At 39.1% G+C, this 25,871-nt stretch overlaps 1 protein-coding gene and 1 pseudogene across 1 annotated transcript; one reads left to right on the top strand and one right to left on the bottom strand.

The window, feature by feature from the left end:
- Positions 1-1,202: 1,202 nt before the first annotated feature.
- On the bottom strand, positions 1,203-4,203 carry LOC106449212 (annotated as a pseudogene).
- A 2,714-nt stretch (positions 4,204-6,917) lies between these two features.
- LOC125608425 lies at positions 6,918-11,231 on the top strand. The gene is made up of 8 exons (XM_048778904.1): positions 6,918-7,164; positions 7,260-7,522; positions 7,901-8,068; positions 8,174-8,620; positions 8,790-9,188; positions 9,298-10,087; positions 10,356-10,949; positions 11,047-11,231. The coding sequence occupies exons 1-8, from the start codon at positions 6,918-6,920 to the stop codon at positions 11,229-11,231; spliced, it is 3,093 nt and encodes a 1,030-aa protein (XP_048634861.1).
- Positions 11,232-25,871: the final 14,640 nt, after the last annotated feature.

The following is a 25,871-nucleotide window of genomic DNA, read 5'->3' as shown; positions in this document are numbered from 1 at the left end:
CAAATATAACACCATAGCTCAGCGGCAAAACACTATATTATTCCTCAAAGTGATTTTTAGTTCAATTCGTCCAACAACTTAAAATCCCTGATAATTTCAAACACCTCTCACTGAATTTCTGAAAATCTTTCCTGAAACAATACAAATTCTTTCTGAAATGAAAAAAAGAACACACACACACACACTTTCACAAGCACAATCAATCAGCTGGAAATGTCATAAGCAAATTCACGAGCCTACCAAAGATATCAATATGCGTAAGCCAAACAACTAACCAAGCATTTTTTTCAAATTTGTTAATATCAGATTTTTTTGGAAAGATATCCTAAAACTTAAAAACCTTCCTGAAATTTTTTTTAAAATAAACCGTAAAGTTTCATAAGCACAAGCAATCTACTAGAAATGTCATAAGAAAACTCATATCAGTCACACTCAGGAACAACAGCTAGTTCACACACACACTTTCACAAGCACAAACAATCGACTAGAAAAGTCATAAGCAAACTCATCTCAGTCACACTCAGGAACAACAGCTGGTTCTCAAGAAAAACATCTGATGTAACTCAACTTATATAGAAAACAACTGAATCAAAGGTATATTACCTCGAAACCTTGTGTTCCCAAAATTAAACAGCCTTTGATTTGAGCTCCAACAACTTCCAAGGCCCTTTCCTTCGCTGGACAACAAGCGCAACAGAGCTTTCGCTCTACCAGAACAACTTCTCGAGTAATGGTGTTTCTCTTCAGCTACAAACAGTACCAAAAAGTTTAATGATGCACATTACACTTGCGAATAACGAGAACAAGAAAAAGATACAACTTTTAGAGGAACAAGAGAACTAATACATCGACACACACACATGTTTGAAACCATATCATATCACACAATCAGACTAAAAAAATTCGAATCTGAGAGAAATAAATCATTGGTCAAAAAGAACTAGGAACATCAAAGATTCAAAATGGCTTACCAAAAAGCAAGGTCACAAATTCATCTTCTTCGGTAAGCCAGATTTTGTAAATGAAGCTTAGTGAGATTCTTTCTTTGTAATTCTGATTATGTTCACTCTGTTTGATTTGAACAACAAAACAAACTCAAATATATTAAGAGCAACAAATTGAAATCCCCAATTTTCAATTCAAAAACATTAAGAAGAGAAGATTTCCAAATTTTCAATCAAAACCCTTGATTTCGATTTTGAAGAAGAAACATTCAAAACTTACATCTATACATTCTTGTAAAGACTGTGACAATGGTGGCTCGGCGTGATTTGTCTCCAGTGTCTCGATGGCGGCAACGTCGTAACCGTTGTCGAGCGAGAGAGAACACAAGTCTTTTTTTGTTTCCTAGATATATTATTAATTGAGGGTATTAGAATCTTTTGAACAGTTAATGAAGACAATTTAAGCGATCCTCTAATTCAAAATCTATTTTTGAGACAAAAATTAAAAAAATAATTTAGAAAAATTGCCCTTAAATATTCTTTAGGTTTCTACAAAGTAGAGATACTTGTAAAATATTTATATTGCTACTATCTAACATAGAAGTTTGAAATATGGTATCTGGGATAATTAAGAAATCAGCTCAAAAGGATTTTAAATAAGCTTTCCTTTAAAAAATCATTTTATGAAATATATATTTTACATAATGGCCTTGGAAAAGTATATAAATACTTTATTTTGAATATTTATTACAGAAAAATACATAGAGATAAAATGATCGTAAATGTTATTACTGCTATTAGTATACATACTATACAACCACCGTTCGAGAAGCTATTATTTAAATTTTTTAAGCCTCACATAAATATGTAACCGACGCACATACTTATTTATGGGGCTACTACCTCACGTCCTCTTGTTTTTGCTCCCAAACAGCAAAGTAAAGTAAAACAAGATCCTGAAAAAGAGGCCACATGCAAACGTAATCCACAAGCAATCCCACTTACTCAGTTGAGTAACACCCTTGCTGTACAAGTAAGTCAGACCCTGTCCTTAAACATGTTGACTCCGTTATCCTCTTCCTTAGCGACATTCCCAGAGTTTGTAGGAGCTTAACCTTTCCCGAATCAGACACTCCTCCGATAAGAGTACCGTCGAATACTTGAACTCCCTTTACAAAGCAACGAGAAGGGTCATCAAACTCGTTGATTAAGACAGCCTCGTAGGGAAACTTAAGCAGTGAAATGTAATGAAACCACATCCAGTAGACCGGTATACGATCTCTGTTCACGTAGAAGCCACTCAACAGTAAACAGTATGCGAGATAGGATATTGCGACCATGTAACTTAACATGATGTTGGGAAGAACACCAGATATGAAAGTAACAACAGATGATCCCGACCAAAACGAAGCGTAGATTATGAGGACATAGAAGAAGAAACCTTGTAACCCACCGTTCAAACCAACGGTCCAGAATGTGATGGAGGCAAATACTATGGACGGGGCTATTAACTGAGGCATGGTCACTAGAGAATGAGATATGACTTATGAAGATGTTCTGTAAGCGTTGTGTGCTGTCTCTCTTAAGAAGATGTAACGTTCTTGGATAAAAACAGGGACGTTGTCTAAACAGCAATAGAACATTGTGGGCATAACGAATGCAAAGAAAGTTAACCTCTCTTGTGCACCTCTTGGAGTGTTGTCTAGCTTCCAATAGACCGTGGCTAATAGAAAACCGGTCACCATGACGGTAGCAATCCTTGTTCCGACAAGCTCAGGCATTCGAATCCAGTTTTTCATGTAACGTTTGGCTAAGATGAATGTTTCATACAGTGACGGGTTTGCGTATGAAGATATTGTTTCCATGGAACCGGACGAGCCTGAGACTAGTTTACCTCTAGAGACACTTGCATCGATGGCTTCTTTTAAGGACAAGGCTTGTTGAGATGCAGTTTGTGTCGTGTCTCGAGCAAATTTCTTTTTCTGCCATCCATCGTTGAAATCTACTAGCTCTCTGGTTCCTTCGTTGGGCTCTCTTTCAAGCTCTCGAACTAGGTCAAGTGCGAACTCGGTGATGTTCTCTCTCTCCGGGATGGGATGGCCAAAGTCGGAGAAGAAAGAAGGAAGATTTGCCGGAGAACCGTTGAACACACTCTTGCCTCTAGATAAGATGATAAGACGGTCAAGCAAATCTAGTATTCTAGCACTTGGTTGATGTATCGACATAATTACGATACTGCCACTCTGAGCTATTCTTTTAAGAACTTGTACCACCATAAATGCGTTGGTGGAATCCAACCCTGATGTAGGCTCGTCGAGGAACAAGACGATAGGGTCATGGATAATGTCGATAACGATTGACACGCGCCGCCGCTCTCCACCGGAGACTCCACGGTGTCCTTCATCTCCTATTCTTGTATCCGCCGCACTTCTGAGCCCTAGTTGGTCTATTAAGGCTTCAACACGCTCCATTTTTTTGGATTTGGACAAGCTTCTCGGGAGGCGAAACTCAGAAGCAAACATAAGTGTTTCTTTAACGGTCAGCATGGGAAACAAGAGATCGTCTTGCATGACGTAAGCAGATATCACTTTCAACAAACTAGATTGCAAAACGTTATCTCCGTTTAGTGTCACGGAGCCTCTTAGACTCTCCTTTGCAACACGTCCCGCTAATGCATCGATCAACGTGGACTTTCCAGCTCCGCTTGCACCGAGAACGGCGAGGATATCGCCATCGCAAGCCTCCCCGGAAACGTCATCGAGTAGAGTCTTCACCGAAGTGGACGAGGAACCAAACCGTTGGCGAAGAGTGACACTGTATGCGAGGTTGATGAAGGCTAAGACAAACGGTACAGCTGGTGGTACGTGTAAAGCATCGATATCTATTATGTGATGAGCCGTGTCGTCGCTTCTGGTGACGGAGCTGGAATCTTCTTTCCGGAAACTGTCGCAGTCTTTCAATAACTCGACGAGCGTAGGTGATCCGGCGGGGAAGATGTATTGTGTTTCCTCTAAAAGACATGGCATCGCAGTTTTTCTAGCACTTAGTGACAAATTCATCATACGGCTGTCTTTACAGGTTTTTCTACCGAGCTCTTTTTAAAAACCTTTTCAACGATTGGATGTGTATCTGGTTGTTACGCACGTTCAGTATTTATACAATTTTGTTTAATCAAGTTACTTTTCTTTAGTATAAATATTTATAAACGAGTTATTCTTGGATTCACCCCCTAGGGTGAATCTTTAGGTTCATCAACCAATAAGATTTCATTATTTCAAATTCGATATCTTTTAAAAGAAGAAAACAAAATATTGTCCAGTTATATTATGTTTTTAAAATAAAAAAGTAAAAAAAATAGTAATTACAGAAAAAAGAATTAAAAAAATATTTTTAACGTCGTCAGCAAAACACTAAACCCTAAATCCTAATCCTTAAACCCTAAATCCTAAATCTTAAACCCTTGGATAAACCCTAAATCCTTGGGTAAACTTTAAACCCTTGGGTAAATTCTAAACCATTGGATAAATCCTAAACTATAAATAAAAACACTAAACCCTAAAACTCTAAACCCACCCTTGAGTGTTTTAGTGTTTAGTGATTTTGATTTAGAGTTTAAGATTTATCATAGAGTTTAGGGTTTATCCAAGGGTTTAAGATTTATGATTTTGGTTTTAGGCTTTAGGATTTAGGATTTAATTTTTTGCTGACGTCGTTAAAAATATTTTTTTTGTAATTACTACTATTTTTTATTTATTTCTTATTATCTTTTAATTTTAAAAATATAATATAATTTGACAATATTTTATTTCCTTTTTTAAAAGATATCGAATATTAAATAACACAATTCTATTGGTTGGTGAACCTAGAGGTTCACTCTAGGGGGTGAACCCAAGAATAAGTCTTTATAAACCGTTCATAAGAAAAATGTTTTATGGTTTTCAACGAAAACGTCGGGTAAAAAAAACTGGAAACAATCCAGGAAAGACCGAATCAAACCGGTTGAAGAGAAATTCTTGATAGATGTCAATATCGAACTAGATTAAAGATTAAGATCCGCGCGCCTTGCGAAAGGCGAACATTCGATATACAAATATTATATATTGAATAACTGAGAAGCAAATAACTATATATATAATTTTAAATTGGCATGAACACATAAATCAAAATAATCATTCTTTTATTTTGTAAGATAAATAAATCAAAACATTAATCATATTTACTTATTTTCTATAGTATATAGTTAAATTTAAATAATATTAGTATACATATATAGTACAAATTTTAATATGATTATCTTTTTTATAAAATAGATTATCTATAAATAAGAGTTCGTACTTATAAAATTTTATGATCATTTATATGTTTAATAACAAAAAATTTAAATAGCTAAATACAAAAAAATTTAATACTAACTTTACTAATTTTAGTAATTTAAAATTGTATTTAAAATATTAAGTTCTCAATATTTGTTCAATAAAAATTTAGGAACTAAAAATATTTATTTTTATATAGTACATAATTTTATTTAAACAATATTAAAAATACATATAGTTTTAATATAAATATTTATAAAATAATTTTTTTTATTCATATAATTTTGTGATAATTTGTATCTTGTTCCAATAGGGCCGTCTCCACCATCTGAAAAGAAACAACTCCTCACCGCCAGTGGTTTAGCACAAAAGCATCCTGACCGCAAGACACTTTGACGACAATCCCATAGGATGTTGGGGGCGCGCAGAGCCGTACAGCTACAACCAGCTTGGTTGAGCCACCGTGTATCACTCCAAACCCAGCCGCGACATCGGTCGGAGCATTTTTCAAGCCTATCTTAAGGCATCTCATGATCTTTTCCGCCGTCCATAAGCGGAAACTTACCCAGAGAGTGCTGGAAGCCCAAGATATCGCTTCAACGAGACCATCCACTGCTCCGCTGCATCACTTCAATTATCTCACATACTACACTGCCAAGGAACAAGCCTTTGAATTGAAACCAAGCCAAAAACCAATAAATGGGTGGCGAACCCATGGTTCCTTGGGAACAGTAACTCCGTTCTGTCTCCGCTGCTTTGCACCGCTGATGATAACCCCCCGGACCCCTTCCCCCCCCGACCCAGACCCTGATAACCCCCTTTCTCTCTCCCGTTTCCCCCCTCTCAACTCCCCTGCTTCTCGTTCTCCAAAAACTTCTCGAAGTTTGCTTCAGACTCCTCCTCGGAGCTCCGTAAGTAAAGTTTCGAGCTCTACTCAAACTGCTGCAGCATCTGCTAAAGCCAATCCCAACTCCTCTGCAGTACCGTCTTTCTCTAGATCTACTGGTACTGTTCAATTTGATTCCCAAAACTTTAAAATTCTTCCACTAAAATCTCCAATCCAAACTAATCGAGCCTCAAAACTCTCACCTTTTGCTCCCCCTTTAAACCCATTACCAAAATCCCCAATTCCTCCTTCAAACCAAAACCCTAACTGTTCATCCTCCACAGCCAAAACCCCTATCCTAAATCCCGACCCCAACCTTTGCTCTTCCTCAGCTACCCATCATCCGCCCCCTCCCCTAAATGTTCAACCTCCGCCCCCATATCCAAAAACTCACAATTCCACTTCTACCCCACCCGTTGATCCTCCTCTTGTTGAGCGTATTCGTAAATCTCAAGATAAATCTCTGAGCCGGCAGGCTCCACCTTCCTTCTCTGACTCTGGCAGGCCTCGTGTCCTCATCCCGGATAGTGTCTTCCAGAAGGGAGCTGAGCTTCACAGAGATTTTATCATTTGTTATTTTAATGGTCGCCCTCCTCCCTTCAACCATATTCAGAGTGTGTTGAACCACCTCTGGGGGAAAGGTCGACGCGTTGAGATTCACACTAACCCACTTTCGAGGTCCATGCTAGTAAGGATTCCCTCTGACTACTTGCGGCAAAAAATCCTTGAGAAAAGAGTTTGGTATGTTGGTGACTCCATGTTTCAAGCGGTTCAATGGACTTCCTCAGCATCTCCATCATCCCCGCCGCTAGATTCTATCCAAATATGGGCGCACTTAACTGGCACCCCCTTGATCTGAGGCATCAACAAGGGCTCAGCCTTGTTGCTGGTTTGGTCGGTGAACCCAAAGAGACGGATGACTTCACGCTGAATTTGGTGAGCCTGACCTTATCTCATGTAAAGGTGGAAGTGGATTTGACAATACCGCTCCCTAGTGTTGTTGAATTTACCCGTGAATCAGGTGAAGTTGTCGAGGTCTCGGTGGCTTATCCTTGGGTCCCCCCGACATGCACGCACTGTAAAGAGCTAGGCCACATAATGAAGAATTGTCTTCAGGTCCGCTCCCTGCAAAACCAGCAGCATCTACTTCAAAACCTAAGGGCAAAAAATCCTCCAATGTCAACAAGGACCCAACTGATAAAGCCACTGATAAGGGGAAATCTGCACCTACTAATGATCCAAAGGACTCTGCAAAGTCTCCTGGCCCCAGTACTTCTCATGAAGTCCCTGTCTCTCTAGCTCCCCCGGCCGCTTCCCTATCCCCACAAGGTTCTTCTGCTCCTTCACCCCTATCACAACCTCCCCCTGTCCCCATTCCAGTAACCCAAACCACCCTCCCGACCTTAAATTTAAAAACCTCAAACCAACTTGTCCCATACAACCATAGCCCCCCCTCATCTAGTCCAGATTCTTACACCAAGCCTCCCCTTAAACGCCCCCGCCCTGGTCACTCTAGCCAAGTTTTCTCATCCTTTACTGACCAACTAAATTTTTTTGCTCAAACCCTCCAACCCTCAAAAGCCCCTGCTGCCTTTCCCCTCCACCTAAACCTTTCTTCTAACCCTTTTTCCATTCTGGTCCCTCATGATCCTCTTCATCCTGAAGAGGTCATTGACTAACTCCCTATGTATACAAAATTATTTTTTTGGAATGTACGGGGATTAAATGACCCCGTTAAACATTCGCCCTTTTGTCAGTGGCTTTCGAGTCATCAACCCTCTTTTGGAACGTTACTAGAAACTCATATCAAACCCCATAACCTTAACCACCTTATGGGCAAGCTGTGTAGAGGATGGAACTACACCTCTAATCATTTGGCGGATGATGATGGCAGAATCATTGTTATTTGGAAGGACAACATCTCTGTGCGTGTCCTTCAACAGTCTCGGCAAGCTTTAACCTGTGAAGTCAAATTACCAGGCACCTCTGCATTCGTATACACTGCAATTTACGCTTCTAACGAGCATTAGGAACGCACAGATCTATGGGTGGAACTCCTGAACACGTATCAAACCTTCTCACTTGATACAACCCCTTGGATGGTTGGAGGAGACTTCAATCAGATCCTCCACCCTGCTGAGCACTCTCTCTTGGATGTGAATTCTCTCACCCCTCCAATGGTTGACTTTAGAGACTGTCTTTCTCAAATGGGGCTGTCTGATCTCAGGTTCCAAGGATCTTTCTACTCCTGGAAAAACCGGAGTCCAGATAGACCAGTAGCTAAGAAACTTGACCGGCTACTCATTAATAGCCAAATACTAAACCTTTTTCCCGGCTGCTCAGCGTTCTTCCTCCCTCCGCTGTTCTCTGATCACTCCCCTTGCCTCCTAAACCTAGACTTTAAAATCCCCACCTCTGGTACCCGCCCTTTCAAATTCTTCAACTACCTAACCAAACACCCGGGGTTTCATCAGTTGGTGCTTGAAGCATGGACACAGGCCGGAGCGACTGCCTGGACCCTCACTGCTCTCTCCTGGAAACAGAAACAAATAAAGAGTGATTTAAAGCAATTAAACAAAGATAATTTTTCTCAAATCCAACTAAGAGTGAGTGAGGCTAATCATGTTTTACATTCATGTGATGCAGACTCCAACCACTCAACTGTTTGAACTGGAGAAACAAGCAAATGAGCGCTGGCTGTTCTTAAGAATGATCGAGGAAAGCTATTTCAAGCAAAGGTCGAGGATCAATTGGCTCAAAGAAGGGGATCAGAACACAACGTTCTTCTATAGGATTGTGCAGACAAGACTAAGCTATAACACTATTAGATCTTTTGTTCTTCTCTCAGGCGCAATCTTGACGGATCCCCTAGACATGAGTGCTCATGCAGTTGCCCATTTCACCAGCATTCTGGGACCTCAGCCTCCGGCTAGGATAAGAGTTGTCTCTACTGGTGAATGGTTTCACTCTCTAACCCCCTACCGATTTGACCAGAGCTACAGAGTTGAGATGATTTCAGTGCCTTCTGCTGATGAGATCACAAGAGTAATCCACAGGTTGAACCCCAACAAGGCCCCGGGCTGACGGTCTCACTTCAGGGTTTTACAAAGCGGCTTGGACCATTGTGGGTAATGAGGTGGTACACTCGATCCAGAACTTCTTCCTCACATCCTTCATGCCCTCAGCTACAAACAGCACAATCCTTACGTTGGTTCCTAAGCATACCGGAGCTTCATTGATCACAGATTTTAGGCCTATTGCTTGCCTAAACACCTTGTACAAAGTTGTCTCGCGCCTCCTGGTCAAGCGGTTGAAGCCCATTTTGGCCCCTCTCATTGTTCCTAATCAGACGGCATTTGTACGAGGCAGATTGTTAGTGGAGAACACCTCACTTGCTGGAGAGCTCATAAACGGTTATCATAGAGAAAATGGGACAAAACGGATCACTATTAAAGTGGATATAGCAAAGGCGTTCGATACCTTATCATGGAATTTTCTCTTCTCATGTTTGGTAGCCTTCAATTTACCAATGGAATTTATCTCCTGGATTAGAGCCTGCGTTTGCACGACTAGCTTCACAGTTGGGTATAATGGAGCAATCAACGGTTTCTTCAAAGGTACCCGCGGCTTGCGACAGGGTGATCCATTGTCCCCATATCTCTTTGTCATTGCGCTGAACAATCTTTCTCTCATGCTCAACAAGGCAGCTCAAGATATGCGCTTCAACTATCATTTAAACTGCTCATCCTCTAGACTCACCCATTTGTGCTTTGCGGATGACTTGCTCATCTTTATGGATGGATCATTAGAGTCGGTTCAGGCAGTGCTTCAAGTGCTCCGGGAGTTCGAATTAAGATCAGGCTTAGCAGTTAGTATGCACAAGACCTCGTTCTTTGCTTCAGGGTTGACTGCTATGGAAACAGATGCTATCCAAGCCTCCACAGGTATGCCTCTTGGGTCATTGCCGGTGAGATATATGGGGGTGCCTCTCTGCACGAAAAAACTATCTTTGTTAAACTGTGAGGTGCTACTACAGCAAATAAAGAGAAAGTTTTCTTCCTGGAGCTCCAAAGCGTTATCATTTGCGGGCAGGCTGCTTCTTATAAAGACTGTCATCTCGGGGATAACAACATTTTGGTGTTTTACCTTCATCCTTCCTAAGGGCTGTATAAAGCGAATAAATTCTCTGTGTGGTGTGTTTTTTGTGGAAAGGGAACATTGAAGCTCATCATACAGCACGAGTCTCTTGGAATGAAGTAACAAAGCCTAAGAAGGAAGGTGGACTTGGGATCAACGACCTGCTCCTGTGGAATAAGGCATGTTGTTTGAAACTTATATGGCTGTTGTTCTTTCAAGCTGGATCAGTTTGGGTGGCTTGGTTCAAGGAGGAAGTTCTAAATGGAAACTTAAGCAACTTATGGACCACTGCACCTAACAGACGGTTCTCATGGCAAGTGAATAAGCTCCTCAAACTGAGTCCTCTAATTTATGAGTGGATTCACCTCAGAGTTTCCAATGGTCTCTCATGCCGATTCTGGTCAGATAATTGGTCTCCTTTTGGCAGTCTGACAAAGTACCTACAACTTGGTCCACAGTCGTCCTTGGGGATTCCCCTAACAGCAACTCTCGCCTCTCTTTGCTCCAACAACTCATGGCGCCTTCCTTCAGCCCGCTCTGAAAACCAGGTTCAATTGCATGTTCACTTAACTACCATTGTTTTGACTGATGAGGAAGATTACTATGAATGGGAAATAGATGGTAAAGTGGAAAAAGCCTATTCTATTGGAACTGTCTACCATAACCTGCGTGAGCAGGGAGCCTGTGTTCCTTGGTTTCTGACAATATGGAACAAAGGAGGCATTCCAAGACATAGTTTTCTGGCATGGCTCTTTGTTTTAAACAGGTGCCCTACAAGGGATCGCATCAGGGGGTGGGGTCTTGTTACTTCTCCTCTTTGTTTGCTCTGTAATGTGGCTCCTGAAAGCAGAGATCACCTATACTTTGAATGTCCTTACGCTTGGGGAATTTGGAGCACTCTTGCGCCTCGATGTGGATTGCTACCGGCTAGAACTTGGTCCTCAGTCATGATCCAATTAGCCTCCCAAAATAGACGATCACCAAAAGGAATGCTTTCATTGTTATGCTGGCAGGGTTGTCTCTACTGGACATGGACGGAACGGAATGCTAGACTGCATCGCAACACGTCCCGACCGTTCGATGTCATCACTCGCCTCCTGGATAGACAAATCAAGGATCGCATCCTCAGCTTCAGAACCTTTAACCCCTATGTTTCTTCCATCATGATGCAGTAATGGCTTTCATAGGACCACTACTCCTGCACTAATTGTCCTACTGATCTCATTTTCTTGGCTATAAATTGCTTTAGGTTGGTTACCTAATGGTTATTGATATGAGTTTCTCTTTTGTAATGGGTTGGGTGACAAACTTAAGCCTGGGGCTTGTAATTTTTTCATTTCTTTTGCTTTTAATATGAAAATCAGTTCAAAAAAAAAAAACCAATAAAACAAAAGATAAAACTCAAAGAAAAATAAACAGACAATTCTTTTTACCGACGATGCATGTACCGACAGTGAAAACGTGTATAAACTGCAAAATAATAATTGCAAGCAAGAGAGACTGGGGTGGAAAATTACAATATTGGTTTGGATCAAAATTATAAATATTGGTATTTTGGTTGCTAAAAAAAAACTAGAAATATAATTTGTGCGGTGCATGAAGGAGCCACGAAGTCCGCAAGTTAATGGGTGGAGATTGTATTCATTATCGAATAAATGTATCCGAGAACCCATGATCATGAGTTCGCAAGTTAATTTGTGGGTCATATATATTTTAAATATTCACTATAAGGCTTGGAAGTCAATGCTAAGTTCTGGCTTCTCCCAACTAGGTTATGCATATATAATAATAAATGAGATTTCACTTTCTCCACATACCTCCACCTCAGCATTGTATATGGGTATTTTTCCGCAACCTGTCTGAAAGTAATGAAGTTTAAATGTACTATTAATGTTGAGTATGAACTAAACTTGATCATAGGCTATAGATAAATGATGAAGCGAATCATAGTCTCTTTTGGACGTAACGATTAGGCATTCACGAGTTGAGTCCAGTTTGGGTCAATTTCGGGTTTGTTTTAAGAGTCTAATTAAAGTCCGGTTTACTTGTAAACTCTCGATATATAAGAGAGTAGGAAGAGCTATGGTGTTATCGTTGTTCTCATTCATCTAAAATAAGCTGTAACGAGCTCAGGGTTGTTGAGACTCGAGAAGAAAATCGTTCTAGTGGATTGCTGGATTGAGTCTGGCCCCAGTGATTAGTTCTCCGTATTGGAGAGATACACTGGGTAAACACTTGCTGTGTTGATTTCGTTTCTTGCGTTTATTGTTGATAGATTCGATTGAGAGAAAGAGAGAGAGTTAGGTGAGAGTTCAAGATCGTTCGAGATTTGGTGACTTGAAGGCTTGTGTGAGCTTTGATTAGTCCCAACAAGTGGTATCAGAGCATCGCTGTTGAAGATCGACTCCGATGGCGAAGACGATAACGCGAGCGGAGGTTGAGCGATTCGACAGCACCGGCGACTTCTCTCTCTGGACGATTAGGATGATGGCGCTCTTTCGGAGTCTCCGGATTGAAAGAAGTAATACTCTCCGATAACTTTGAGATCAAAGTACCATTGACGAAAGAAGAAGGCAAGAAAATTTACGATGATGATCAAGACGAGAAGGAGTCCACATCGAAGACAAAGATGATCGCGGATCCAATCAAATTGGAGAAAGATGATCGAGCTAGGGATATCATAATCTTGAACATCAATGATCATGTATTGAGAAAGATTAAACATTGTGTCACAGCGGCGTCAATGTGGTCACTTATAGAGAGACCGTACATGTCAAAGTCCCTTCCTAATAGGATCTTTGTGTAGTCTCGATTACACATGTTCAAGTGTGATGGCTCAAAGACAATCGACATCAACGTTGATGACTTCTTGAAGATAGTTACAGAGATGAGCAGCTTGAATGTAAATGTAACTGATGAGATCCAAGCCATCGTGTTCCTCAGTTCTCTACCGGGAAGCTATGATCAACTGAAGCATACTTTGAAGTATGGAAAAGACTCCATAACTTTAGAGGAAGTTATCTCAGCTGCAAGATCGAAGTAGAGGGAGATCAACGAGAACAGCAGAAACGAGAAAGCTTCTGCAACAGTCTTGTATACTAACGATAGAGGAAGATCAAGCCGCAGAGAGTCAAGTGATTCGCGAGGAGGCAGGCCGAGGAGCAGCTCAAAGCAGCGGAAAGTCACTTGCTGGTATTGCAAGAAGGAAGGCCATGTCAAAAAGGATTGCTATGCGAGGAAAATATGAATGGAGGCTGAAGACAGTGGAGAAGTAGCTGTGGCCATTGGAGAAGTTGAGTAGATGAGTGCTTTACACTCATCATCAGATGACACTCAAGATAACTGGGTTATAGAATCGGGATGCACCCATCATATGACCTGTAGGCAAGACTGGTTTGTGGAATTCACAGAGATAGGACCTACAAAAATCTTGCTTGGAGATTATCACTCCATTGAGACTTCAGGGCGTGGAACAATACGACTGAACACAAAGGAAGGATCTGTTAAACTCATGAAAGATGTTAGATATGTTCCATCTCTCCGTAGAAATGTGATTTCTACGAGTACTCTTGACAGGTTGGGATTCACTCACTCTAGAAGAGACGGGAAGATCATGTTCCAGAAGAACAATAAGATGGCACTTCAAGGAATCTTGAAAAACAGCATGTACATACTTGATGGAGAGACAGTAACATCTGAAGCGTGTTATGTGGAGAAGACTCAAGAAGTATCCTTATGGCATAGTAGGCTTGGTCATATGAGTTACATGAATATGCAGGTTGTAGTGAAGAATGGTGTTCTGAAGAAGCGAGACATTGAGACAGATTCTATGTGTGAGCATTGCATAGTTGGTAAGGCAAAGAAAGTGAGCTTCGAGGTGGGACAGCATAGCTCTAACCAGGTGTTAGAGTATTTACATGCGGATCTTTGGGGTTCACCAAATGTCACGCCGTCTTTGTCTGGTAACCAGTATTTTTTTTCAATTATAGATGATTTCTCTAGAAAGCTATGAGTATGCTTACTTAAAACTAAGGATGAGACTTTCACTAAGTTTTGTGACTGGAAAATCTTAGTTGAGAATCAATTTGATAAGAAAGTAAAATACTTGCGTACTGATAATGTTCTAGAATTTGTCAATAATGCTTTTAACGAGTTTTGCAGGACAAATGACATTACTAGACATAGGACATGCACATATACGCCTCAGAAAAATGGAGTAGCAGAGCGGATGAATAGAACCATCATGGAGAAGGTTCGATGCATGTTGAATGAGTCTGGATTACAAAAGACGTTCTGGGTAGAGGCTGTGAACATAGCAGTATATATGATCAACCGATCTCTTACAGCATCCATTAATTTCAAATCACCCGTAGAGGTATGGTTAGGTAAACTATCTGGTTATAAACATGTGAGACGCTTTGGTTCTGTTGTGTATGTTTATGCAGATCAGGGGAACAAGAAGCCGTTTGTGCTTCAGAGAGGAAATTGCTTGCTTGCAGCGAAGTTCTGTCGACCAATTCCGTGAAGGGTGCCATTGCGCTTTGCATGATAGTTCTTTCCAGAGGCTTCAAGTGTAGGGGCCCTCATAGTACATGTGATCTTGAGTTTATGTTGGAGCATTGCACAATATACAGCTTGGGTCAATTTGGATCCCCCATCTCAGCATCCGATCTTTTGTAGGACATCTATTCAAGACAGTCCTTTCCTAATGCGGCTTAACTCAGGGAACTCTACCCATCCGTTACTTAGGAGTTCCTCTATGCACTAAGAAGATGACTCTAGCTAAATGCGAGCCCCTGATACAACAAGTGAAGAGTAAGATCAATAGCTGGACTGCAAAAATATTATCCTTTGCGGGAAGACTAGTTCTGATCAACATAGTCATAGCAGGCATATCAAACTTCTGGTGCGCTACAATTACTATCCCTAAAAAAGTTCATAGAATTATCCATTTTCTATGTGGTGTTTATCTTTGGAAAGGGACCGTAGAAGGCAATCACTCAGCGAAAGTTTCTTGGGAGGTTGCTACCCTGGCAAAAGAAGAAGGTGGCCTTGGAATTAGGGACTTGGTGTTTTTGGAATAGAGCTTGCTCGATAAAATTGATGTGGTTAATTTTCTTTAGAGCTTGTTCTATTTGGGTAGCCTGGTTCATCAAGAACATCCTTTCTGGTCACTTCAGCAATCTATGGACCATCAAGGAGAAACAAACTCACTCTTCAGAAACTAAGAAGATCTTGTGAGTAAGGGATTATGCTTATAGTTGGATAAAAAATTTACCAGGAAATGGAAAAAACACTCGGTTCTGATCTGACAACTGAAGCCCTTTTGGTAACATGAGACGGTTCCTTGGATTCCCCATTACTTCTTACATCGGCATTCAGCACTCATCAACCCTCCATGACCTCTATCGAAATGATCGCTGGCACTTACCACACCCTTGGTCTAAAAGCCAACTATCTCTCCATGTCTACTTCTCCACCCTTACCTTTTTGGAAGCAAACGATGTCTATGAGTGGTTTCCACAAGGAACGCCTTTGTCTTCTTATTCGACAAGAATGGTCTACAACCTAGTCAAGCACCATCAACCACTTATTCCTTGGTATGCAGTGGTATGGTCTTCACGAGGTATCCCTCGCCACAACTTCCTCACTTGGCTCACGAGGTAAAAAATAACACCTGTATGGTTGTTCAGGTTAAGATCTAGTTAGATTTAATATACGACAGTTGTAGATGTGAATAATTGTTCCTTTATTTTGTTTTACCAATGCGGTTATACCTTTTTATTACCTCATAAAACAGTCTTTTTTTTTATGAAATTTCAAATTTATTAATAATGATCCAAAGAATATGCACTTACATGTGAGATCAAGAAAAATAAAAGCTATACTGTTATAAGCTAAAACAGAAATAGATGCTTATTGCCTGTGTAATTTGTAAACGGACGGCCAAAATATACTCATATTGTGACTTCAAACCAGCACCGCATGAGACCCTCCAGTTTACTTCCATACCGATGACCCAAAGATGAGATTCTATTTCTCATGATTCTCCATCAGTGTCCAAGCTCTCCCATGTCTCCTTGCATTCCTTTCTCGCCATATATGATAGATTGTCATCTAAAAATTCATTCTCTCCAAGATTTTATCTATTCCAGAGACCCGATCACTCTTCATCCTGTCAAGAGTATCCTCAGAGTCTGGAGTGATGCGAGAACCCAACAATCTCCCAGTCACTCGAATCCAAACCATATAGTTATAACGACATGCGAAAAAGAGATGGTCTCTAGTTTCATTCTTCTCCCCACAATACAGTCATATTAAGATAATGGATCACCAAAATTTGGTTTGACAACACACTCATATGGGATCCACTCCACATTTATCACAAACAATATATGTAATCAAAATATAATACTTTTTTATACATTTTTTTGGTAAAAACTTTACTTATACATTATAGTATATATTAGTCAATCCAGTGTATTAATATCTGCATGTATTCCTTATTAATCTGACTACTAGTATTTTAAATCTAAATTAGATCTTGACCTGCACAACCGTACTGGTTTTAATACTATAATATTTTAGATTATGCTATAAAATATATTAACAAATTAATATACTTTGATGTTATATATTATCTAATTTTAAAATACTATTTGTGTGGCATATAATATTATTACTATAAAATTTATTTTGAAAACATTATTATGTAACAATAGTTATTTACATAATTTTTTTATTTCTAAATTTGAAATATATGTAGAAATTAATTTAAGTTGAACTTACATAATAGAGAGTTTGGTATATAGTGATTAATTAAAACAATTTAGTATAGATGTTTAAATAATAAACCGATTTGGTTTTTAACTTGGGGGAATTCACAGACGTCAATAACAGTAGACTAAAGTCTTATATATACGATATGAATAAAGATCAAATGTTTCATCTTGGAAGGGAGGTGTAAATTAATTGTATTAAATGGTAAAAGCATTTAAAATTATGACTTCTAAGTGGTCTAAATTAAAAAAAAAATAACATATAAAATAAGTTATAATTTGTGTGCTAAATAGTTAAGATATTTTATTTTTAAATTAGAAATAGAAATGAATATTTATTTTTTTAAATATATTTTTAAATATTTCTTAAATTTAATTTAAAAAGAAAAAGAAAATTGCCACAAATACCACATCCATAGTACCACTTTTTATGTCTACATTAATCATTTTTACCCTCACTTTTAATGAAAAGTAAAAGACACTTGTACCCCCTACGGTTAACTAATCTAGACTGAGGTTTTATAGTTGAGGGGTGTAGTAGGGTCTTTGGAATATGAAATTTAGGATTCTAATAAGTATATAAATAAATAATTATTTTTTAAAAAAAAAATTAAAAAAAACAGTTTCAAACATAATTATCGATTTTCAAAAAGAAAATTTGAAAAAAGTAAAAAGAAAATTCTAAAAAAAATCATTAAAAAAATTTATCAAAAAGTTCAAATTTGAAAAAATATAATTCGAAAACATAAAAAAATATTTAAATAATAATTTATTATATATATAGAAAATAAGGGTATAAGAGTCTTTTACCACTTAATGAAGAAGATATTTTTGAAAATATCTCTTTAGTAGTGGTAAAGTTAAAAGTTCCCCTTAAAAAGATTATTAATTTTTGTTTACAATCAAAACCAAACTAAAATTTAGTTTCTAACTTTGTGATAACTAAAATTTTAATTAACTAATTTCGAAAATATATTTTAAGAAGATTATAAAAGATATTTGAAAGATTTTGTTAGACATTTCTTAAGATATTTATTAGTATTTCAAATAAAATAAAGATATTATAATTAATTTATGTAAAATATAATAAATTTTTTAGGATTGTCCAAATAAAAATATCACACATGAAAGAAGCCATGACTTCTATGTTATATATTTATTCAACCCATCGTTACTGTAATCGTATTATCACCTGCAATCACACTTAATAAATATCAAATAATTTTCATATACACTGTTTTCAAATAAATGATCAACATAGACAAATCTAATAAAATTCATATATGTTCGTCTGATTTAGATATGGCTTTTACTAATTGTAACAAACGCAATTTACTCATATTAACGCTCTTTAACACTCTTTGAATATTTTATTATTGTAATTTAAACACTACAAGAAAACACAAGTTTTACGAGGGCAGTTTTCCTCGTTACTTCGTCGTAAAAGCAGTGTTACGACGAATTAGCGAGGAAACGCGTTTCGTCGTTATACGTTTGTCGTAACGCATATATCCTCGCTAATTCGTCGTAAGTTAGCGAGGAAATAATTTCGTCGTAAAAGCGAAGGAGGATATTTCGTCGTAAAGACCACGTAAAGATTCCACGTAAGGACGTCGCTAAGTTTCCTCGTAAATACCACGAAAAGCTTTCCTCGTAAAACCCACGTAAATAAATACTCGTAAAATTAACGTAAATACCTTGAGAGCTTTCCACGTAAAGAAAACGTAAAAACCTTGATAGATTTCCACGTTATTTCCATGTAAATGTTTCCTCGTAAAAACCACGTTAAGCTTCCACGTAAAGAAGCCGCAAAATTAGCTACGAATTTACTTCGTTTCATTATTTTATAGAAATATAAAAAATTATAATTATAAATATAATTATAAATATATTTAAATTATTAATAAAATTAAAATTCTAAAAAAATCAAAACCAAAATATTTTATATATAAATAAGTTTTGAATTCATAATACAATAACCGAAATTAAAAAGAACTAAGGGTGGTCGTTAATTAATCGCCTCGTAGAATTCATCACTCCTCGCCTGAACATCCGCCTCGGCATGTGAGTCGTCGGTCGGTGACTGGCCTGGGATAGGATTTTGTTGTCGCATGGTCCTCAACAAAGTCGCCCATTCCGGATTTGTGGCCGCTACAACGTCCAAGAAGCCCTCGAGTCCACCCATACGAGATCGGAGCTGAGTAGACTCTATACGCAGCTGAGTAGACTCTCTACGCAGCTCTTCGGACTCCCTACGCAGCTGAGAGACTTCCTCATCCCGTCGCTGAACATAAGACGATGTCGCTCTCGGAACATCGTTGACGGAACCAATCCCCAACGTCCGTCCCTTTTTTTTAGGGACAACCTTAAAAACAAAAAATAAATTTTGTTAGTAAAAATTTAAAGTTAAATTAAATGAATATTTAAAAAAATTAAAATTTTAGAAAATTTACCTCCTCGTAAAGCTTATCCACTTCAGGTGTGGATAAGGTGACGGGTAATCCATCGGTGGACTGTTGGGTCAGCTGGGTCTGGCGTTCTTCAACCCGAGCAGCCAAATCGTTGTAGATTTGCTCGGACTTGCCATCTATAAATCGGCCCGCCTTGTTCTTGTGGGTCCTCTCGTAAAGTTGCATAAGAGACGGGAATTCTCCCGTCTCTTTGGCCTAAAAAAACATTTAAGAAAGTTGTTAATTAGAATATATATAAAAATATACTAAAAATTTAATATAATTAAATTTTTAATTACCATTTCCAAACGGACACCGGCGTGGGGTTTTTGGCCCGTAGTGTGAAGCATCGGCCCGTTCCCGTGCTCATCGACTGTGTTACGGGAGTTAGAGCAAGACTGGGCGATTCTAATGGAATCAGGAAGACGCCAATATCGGATGAGGCCATCCCAGACATCCGTGGTGAGCTCAGCGGGTTTGCCACGCTCATACCCCTTCACGATCCAGTCACCCTTCCAGTTGGAGACCGTGTCCAACAAGCGAACTTTCGCCTTCGCTTCAAACTTCTTTCTCACCCTCTCAGTGATCCCCAAGGCCCAATTATATTTTTGCTGTTGGAAAAAATAATTTATAATTAGTTTTTTAGAAAAAATATATATATAAATAATAAAAAAATTTAAAGATATATATTTAATTAATAGAACTTACAGCGTAAATTTTGAACCACGTCTTTCTGACGTAGTGGGGCGTCATTTTCCAGTTCGGATGTGCCATGGAGAAGTAACCTTTTATCGTATCGGTTACGTCCGATGCAAGACATCCGTCAATCCCCCACCTGAAAAATACAAATTTAAAATATAAATTATTTTTTAAAGTTATAAAAGAATTTAAAAAGAATAAAAAAATAATGAAACATACCATAAAGTTCCGTCCGGTCGGTCGGGGTCGATGACTGGTAAACCTTCTCTGCCTGGCAGACGGAGAATGTCCTCTACGGTGTACTGCGAGTAAGGAGCACTCGGAGGCACCATCAAATCGGGATGAATCTCGCCCGCGGGCATCGGAGGTGCCGGCATCGTAGGAGGCACAGGAGGAGGAGGAGGCATCTGGGGAGGCACGTGAAGAACCGATGGTGCACTAGAAGAAGGAGATCCAATGACTCTCTGAGTGTACTGAGTCTCGGGGACAGTCTCCTGACCCGAAGAACCGGGAGCTGAAGAAGACGACGGGTCTAAACGACTACCCGGCTCACCGAACATCTCTCTGTAATGGGCAGTAAGTCTACCTTTTCGAACCTGAGAAAAAAATTTAATTTTTTAAATTTTCGTGAACATATACTTCCCAACATTATCCACCTAATCAACACTAAATAACATAAGATCCGTAAACCTATCTAAATTCCCTATACTAACCACCTAATCTATCCTAAACTAATCAAACTAGAGAGGAATTAGAGAGACTTACCATTGCTACGAATTAGGGAGGAAGTGGAGAGGAAGTAGAGAGGAAAGACGGAGCGAGCTCGCTCGGGATATATATAAGATTACTTGTCCTCGTAAATTCCTCGTAAACTTACGAGGAATTACAGAGGCCCGCGTTTTCAGTTACGACGAAATAGCGACGAAATACAAAGGCCCGCGTTTTCGTTAACGACGTTTTTACGACGAAAAGGGTTACGTGGAATTAACGAGTTAACCAGTTACGAGGAATTAGCGAGCCTTTATTTTCTATAAATACCCACAACTTTCCTTCTCAAACCACACACACAAACTCACAAAACACACCCTATCTCAAATCACACTCCTCACCAAAATACTTTTCAAATTAGAAATATTTGAAAAAAAAAGAAGAAAAGAAGATATTAGAATTTATGTGGGTGAGACTTAAGTCTCGCCACATATAATTCCAGTATCTTTCTTTTTTCTTTTTTTCTAGTTTTTATACTATGAGGAAGTAGCAAGTCCCGCTTTTCACCAATTTAGAAAATTTGGAAAAAAAAAGAAGAGAAGAAGATATTTGGAACTCATGTGGTCGAGACTTACGTAAGTCTCGCCAAATGTGATTCAAGCATCTTTCTTCTCTTTTTTTTTAGTATTTTTAATATTTTCGTCGTAATATCGTCGTTAGTTTACGACTCTTTTACGACGATTTTGGCTTACGTGGAATTAGCGTGCCCCGCTTTTTTAATTTCGTCGTAAAGTCCTCGTGGCCTTACGAGGTGTTTACGACGAAATCATCCTACGTGGAATTAAAGAGTGCCTTCTTCGTCATTTACTTTACGTGGTATTTACGTCAATTTACCTTACGAGGTGTTTACGACGATTCTTTCCTACGTGGAATAAACGAGTTCCTCCTTCGTCATTTACTTTACGTGGCATTTACGTCAATTTACATTACGAGGTCTTTACGACGATTCTGTCCTACGTGGAATAAACGAGGATTACGTCGTACATTCGACGTCAGGTTACGAGGAATTAACGAGCAGTACCTTTAATCCCTAAAATCCGAAACCCCAAACCCCAAAACCCATATTCCTTATCTTCTACTTCATATATTCCAAACCCCATCTTTATTTTCATTCCAAACCACAATTCCCACATTTACTTATTTATAAAACAAACTCCCACAATTTCTTATTCATAAAACAAACTCCCACATTACCTTATTCATAAAACAAACTCTCACATTACCTTATTCATAAAACAAACTACACAAAATCAAATACATCAATCGGATACATCGACATTCTCGTCATCACTAGAAATATCATCATTTTCATTAAACTCGTCTTCTACAGCTTCGTCTGTGGCATCATCGGTAAGATCTTCGTATTCGTGATTATGCGGATCAATGAGAAGGATGTCATCAACTTCTTGTTCAGGTTCCTCGACTTCATTTATCTGTTCTTCTTGCAATGGTGGTTCTTCTCCACTGATGATTCGTCCTCGAGGTGTAACTTTGATCACTGCTAACCAATTTATACCCGAATCTCTCATCCGAGGGTATGGAAGGAAGCTAACTTGGTCTGCTTGTGAAGCTAAGATGAAAGGCTCGAATTTGTTGTACCGACGTCCACCGTTGACATCAACTACACCAAATTTGTTAGACCGAACACCTCTGTTGACGACGGGGTCGAACCATTCACATTTGAAGATGACGCATTTCAGCTTCAGTATCCCTGGAAATTCGACTTCAATAATCTCCGTCAAGATCCCGTAGAAATCTGTTTCCCCTTTCACACATATTCCATAGTTACTGGTCGCCCGCTGTCTACCATACTCATATGTGTGAAAAGTGTAGCCTCGTGTGAAATACATCTGTGATGTGGTGACCTTTACAAGTGGAGATTGAATTACTTCGTGTAACCACTTAGGATAATCTGCATCGTCGTCATAATCAACCTGCAAAAATAAAGAGAACATTAAAATACAAATCATGTATGAAAAAATAGTTTGAGTTATAATACCTGATTCCGCAACCACTTAATGAAGTGCTGATCTTTCCTTTTGTCTACGTCACTTGTGGATATACCAGGAAATGTTTCTTCGACTTGAGAAACAAATAGGCTGTAAAATTAATCACATTTCATAGGAATGAATCTCTTGCAATTATATAATTAATTATATGTGTTTTGAAGTGTCCATATATGTTACCTTTCAAAATAACGCATCAATGGATCCTCGCAATTGAGTAGAATATAGGTGTGTGCACTATGAGCGTCTTGTTCACTCGACCACCAAACCTCTTTAGACTTCCCACCGAGTCGTCCAATCTGGCTAAAGATGTCTGGAACACCAGCAACTGCATATGTTGGCGCAACTCCACCATCATCATATCTTCTTGGAGCTCTTCTACGGGTACGTACTTTTGACGCAAAGTAGTACGATGTGAAGTGAGAAACTTCTTCCGTCAAACTTCCAGCAATTATAGAACCTTCAACTTTGGCGAGGTTCTTTGCTTTTCCCTTCAAATATTTCATGGCTCGCTCATACTGATACATCCATCCGTAATGTACAGGTCCACGAAGCAATGCTTCATATGGGAGGTGGACAGCTAGATGCTCCATGACGTCAAAAAATCCAGGAGGAAATATCTTCTCCAAGTTGCACAATAAGATGGGAATGTTCTCCTGAAGCTGTTCTACAACTTCTTCTTTAAGAGTGCGTGTGCTCAGATCCCTGAAAAATGCTCCAATGCCTTTTATATTCCAAAAACAATTAAACACATTGTTAGTCGTATATTATTTTGCAAACTAGACCGTTATAAAATTATTGTGATATAAAACACTACGAACCTGCAAGTGCTTCATGTACGTTTGTTGGAAGTAGCTCCGCAAATGCAAAGGGCAGTAGTCGTTGCATAAAGACATGACAATCATGACTCTTCATCCCAGAGAACTTTTGACCCTTTTCAACACATCTAGAGAGATTTGAAACATACCCATCGGGGAACTTCACTTCTGATGCCACCCAGTTGAACAACACCGACTTTTTTTCTGAAGACAGTCTGAATATCGGAACAGGAACTTGTCCATTGCTTTTAATATGTAACTCGCTTCTTGAGCAAATATCCGGCAAGTCCAACCTCGATTTTATGTTGTCTTTTGTCTTCCCTGGGACATTCAATATTGTATTCATGATGTTCTCAAAGAAATTCTTCTCTATATGCATCACATCGAGGTTGTGGCGCAGAAGAAGATCCTTCCAATATGGCAACTCCCAAAATATACTCTTCTTGTGCCAGTTGTGATGAACACCGTAAGAATCAGGCATATTACGAGGGACATGCCAATTACCACCCCAACGAACTGTTTCGTTAGCTCCGTAGTAGTCGATTTGTGCTTCAATTTGTTCTCCAGTTAGATATGGTGGAGAAGTGTCTCTCACAACCCTTTTGTGCCTAAACAAATTCTTGTTTCTTCGGTAAGGATGGCCAATGGGAAGAAATCGACGATGACAATCAAACCAACTTGTCTTCCTACCATTCTTCAGTTGAAACGCATCTGTCGTTCCATTACAATATGGACAAGCTAATCTCCCATGTGTAGTCCATCCAGACAACATCCCATATGCAGGAAAGTCACTTATGGTCCACAAAAGCATAGCTCGCATCGTAAAATTCGTCTTCGTTGAACAGTCATACGTCCTCACCCCTGTTGACCACAAATCCTTCAACTCTTTTATCAGTGGTTGTAGGAAAACATCCAGGGACCTTTTTGGATGGTTCGGACCAGGTATCAATATCGTCAAGAATAGCAACTCCCGTTGCATGCACATCTCCGGTGGCAGGTTGTATGGCGTAAGAAAGACTGGCCACAATGAATATTGTCTCCCTGACATTCCGAACGGACTAAATCCATCTGTGCATAATCCGAGATACACATTCCGGCTATTGCTAGCAAAATCCGGATGTACTTTGTTGAAATGTTTCCAGGCTCTTGCATCTGATGGATGAGTCATCTCACCATCCGTCTGAGTATGCTCGGCATGCCATCTCATCTTTGCAGCAGTCTGCTCTGATTGATACAATCTTTTCAATCTGTCTGTAATTGGTAGGTACCACATCCTTTGGTACGGTACCCTATTACGTCCCCGTCCTTGCGGCTTGAATCGTGGCTTCTTGCAGAATCGACATACTTCTAGCTTCTCATCATCTCCCCAATAGATCATGCAGTTGTCGATGCAGACATCTATCATCTCCGAAGGCAACCCAAGACTATAAACTAATTTCTGAATCTCATAATAAGAATCAGCAGACACATTGTCTTCCGGCAAATACTCTTTAAACAAGTCCGCCCATTCGTTCATGCAACTTTCAGGTAGATTGTGATCAGTTTTAATATTCATCATTCTAGCAGCCAACGACAATTTAGAGAGACCTTCTCTACAACCACTGTAAAGTGGTTGATTCGCCGCGTTTAACATTCCGTAAAACTTTTTTGCATCTATATTAGGTTCTTCATCTTCATCATGAGCTACGAATGCATCAGCTACCATATCATGAACCCTATCATAATCTACCATCTCCTCCTGATGGTAACTATGTTCATTATGCAAATGATGATTAACCGGTTCTTCCTGAAAATTGCTATTACTACTACTAGCTTCATTCTGATCATAATTATAACCTTCCCCATGTTGAAACCAGATATAGTAATTTGGCGTGAAACCTCTATTTATTAAATGCTTCCAAACATTTTCACGGTTTGCCAATTTCGAATTGTTGCATTTCCGACAAGGACAGAACATCTTACCACTTTCTTGGGCGAGCGGTGTTGAATCTGCTTGGTGCATAAATGTCTCCAGCCCCGCAAGGTATTCTTTCGTCACTCTCCCGTTAGCATCTCTATGCATATACATCCA

The sequence above is a fragment of the Brassica napus genome, chromosome A4, assembly GCF_020379485.1.
Source record: "Brassica napus cultivar Da-Ae chromosome A4, Da-Ae, whole genome shotgun sequence".
In the NCBI taxonomy this organism is placed as follows: domain Eukaryota; kingdom Viridiplantae; phylum Streptophyta; class Magnoliopsida; order Brassicales; family Brassicaceae; genus Brassica; species Brassica napus.
Note: the sequence above shows the minus strand (reverse complement) of the source record. Positions and strands in the feature narration are given on the sequence as shown.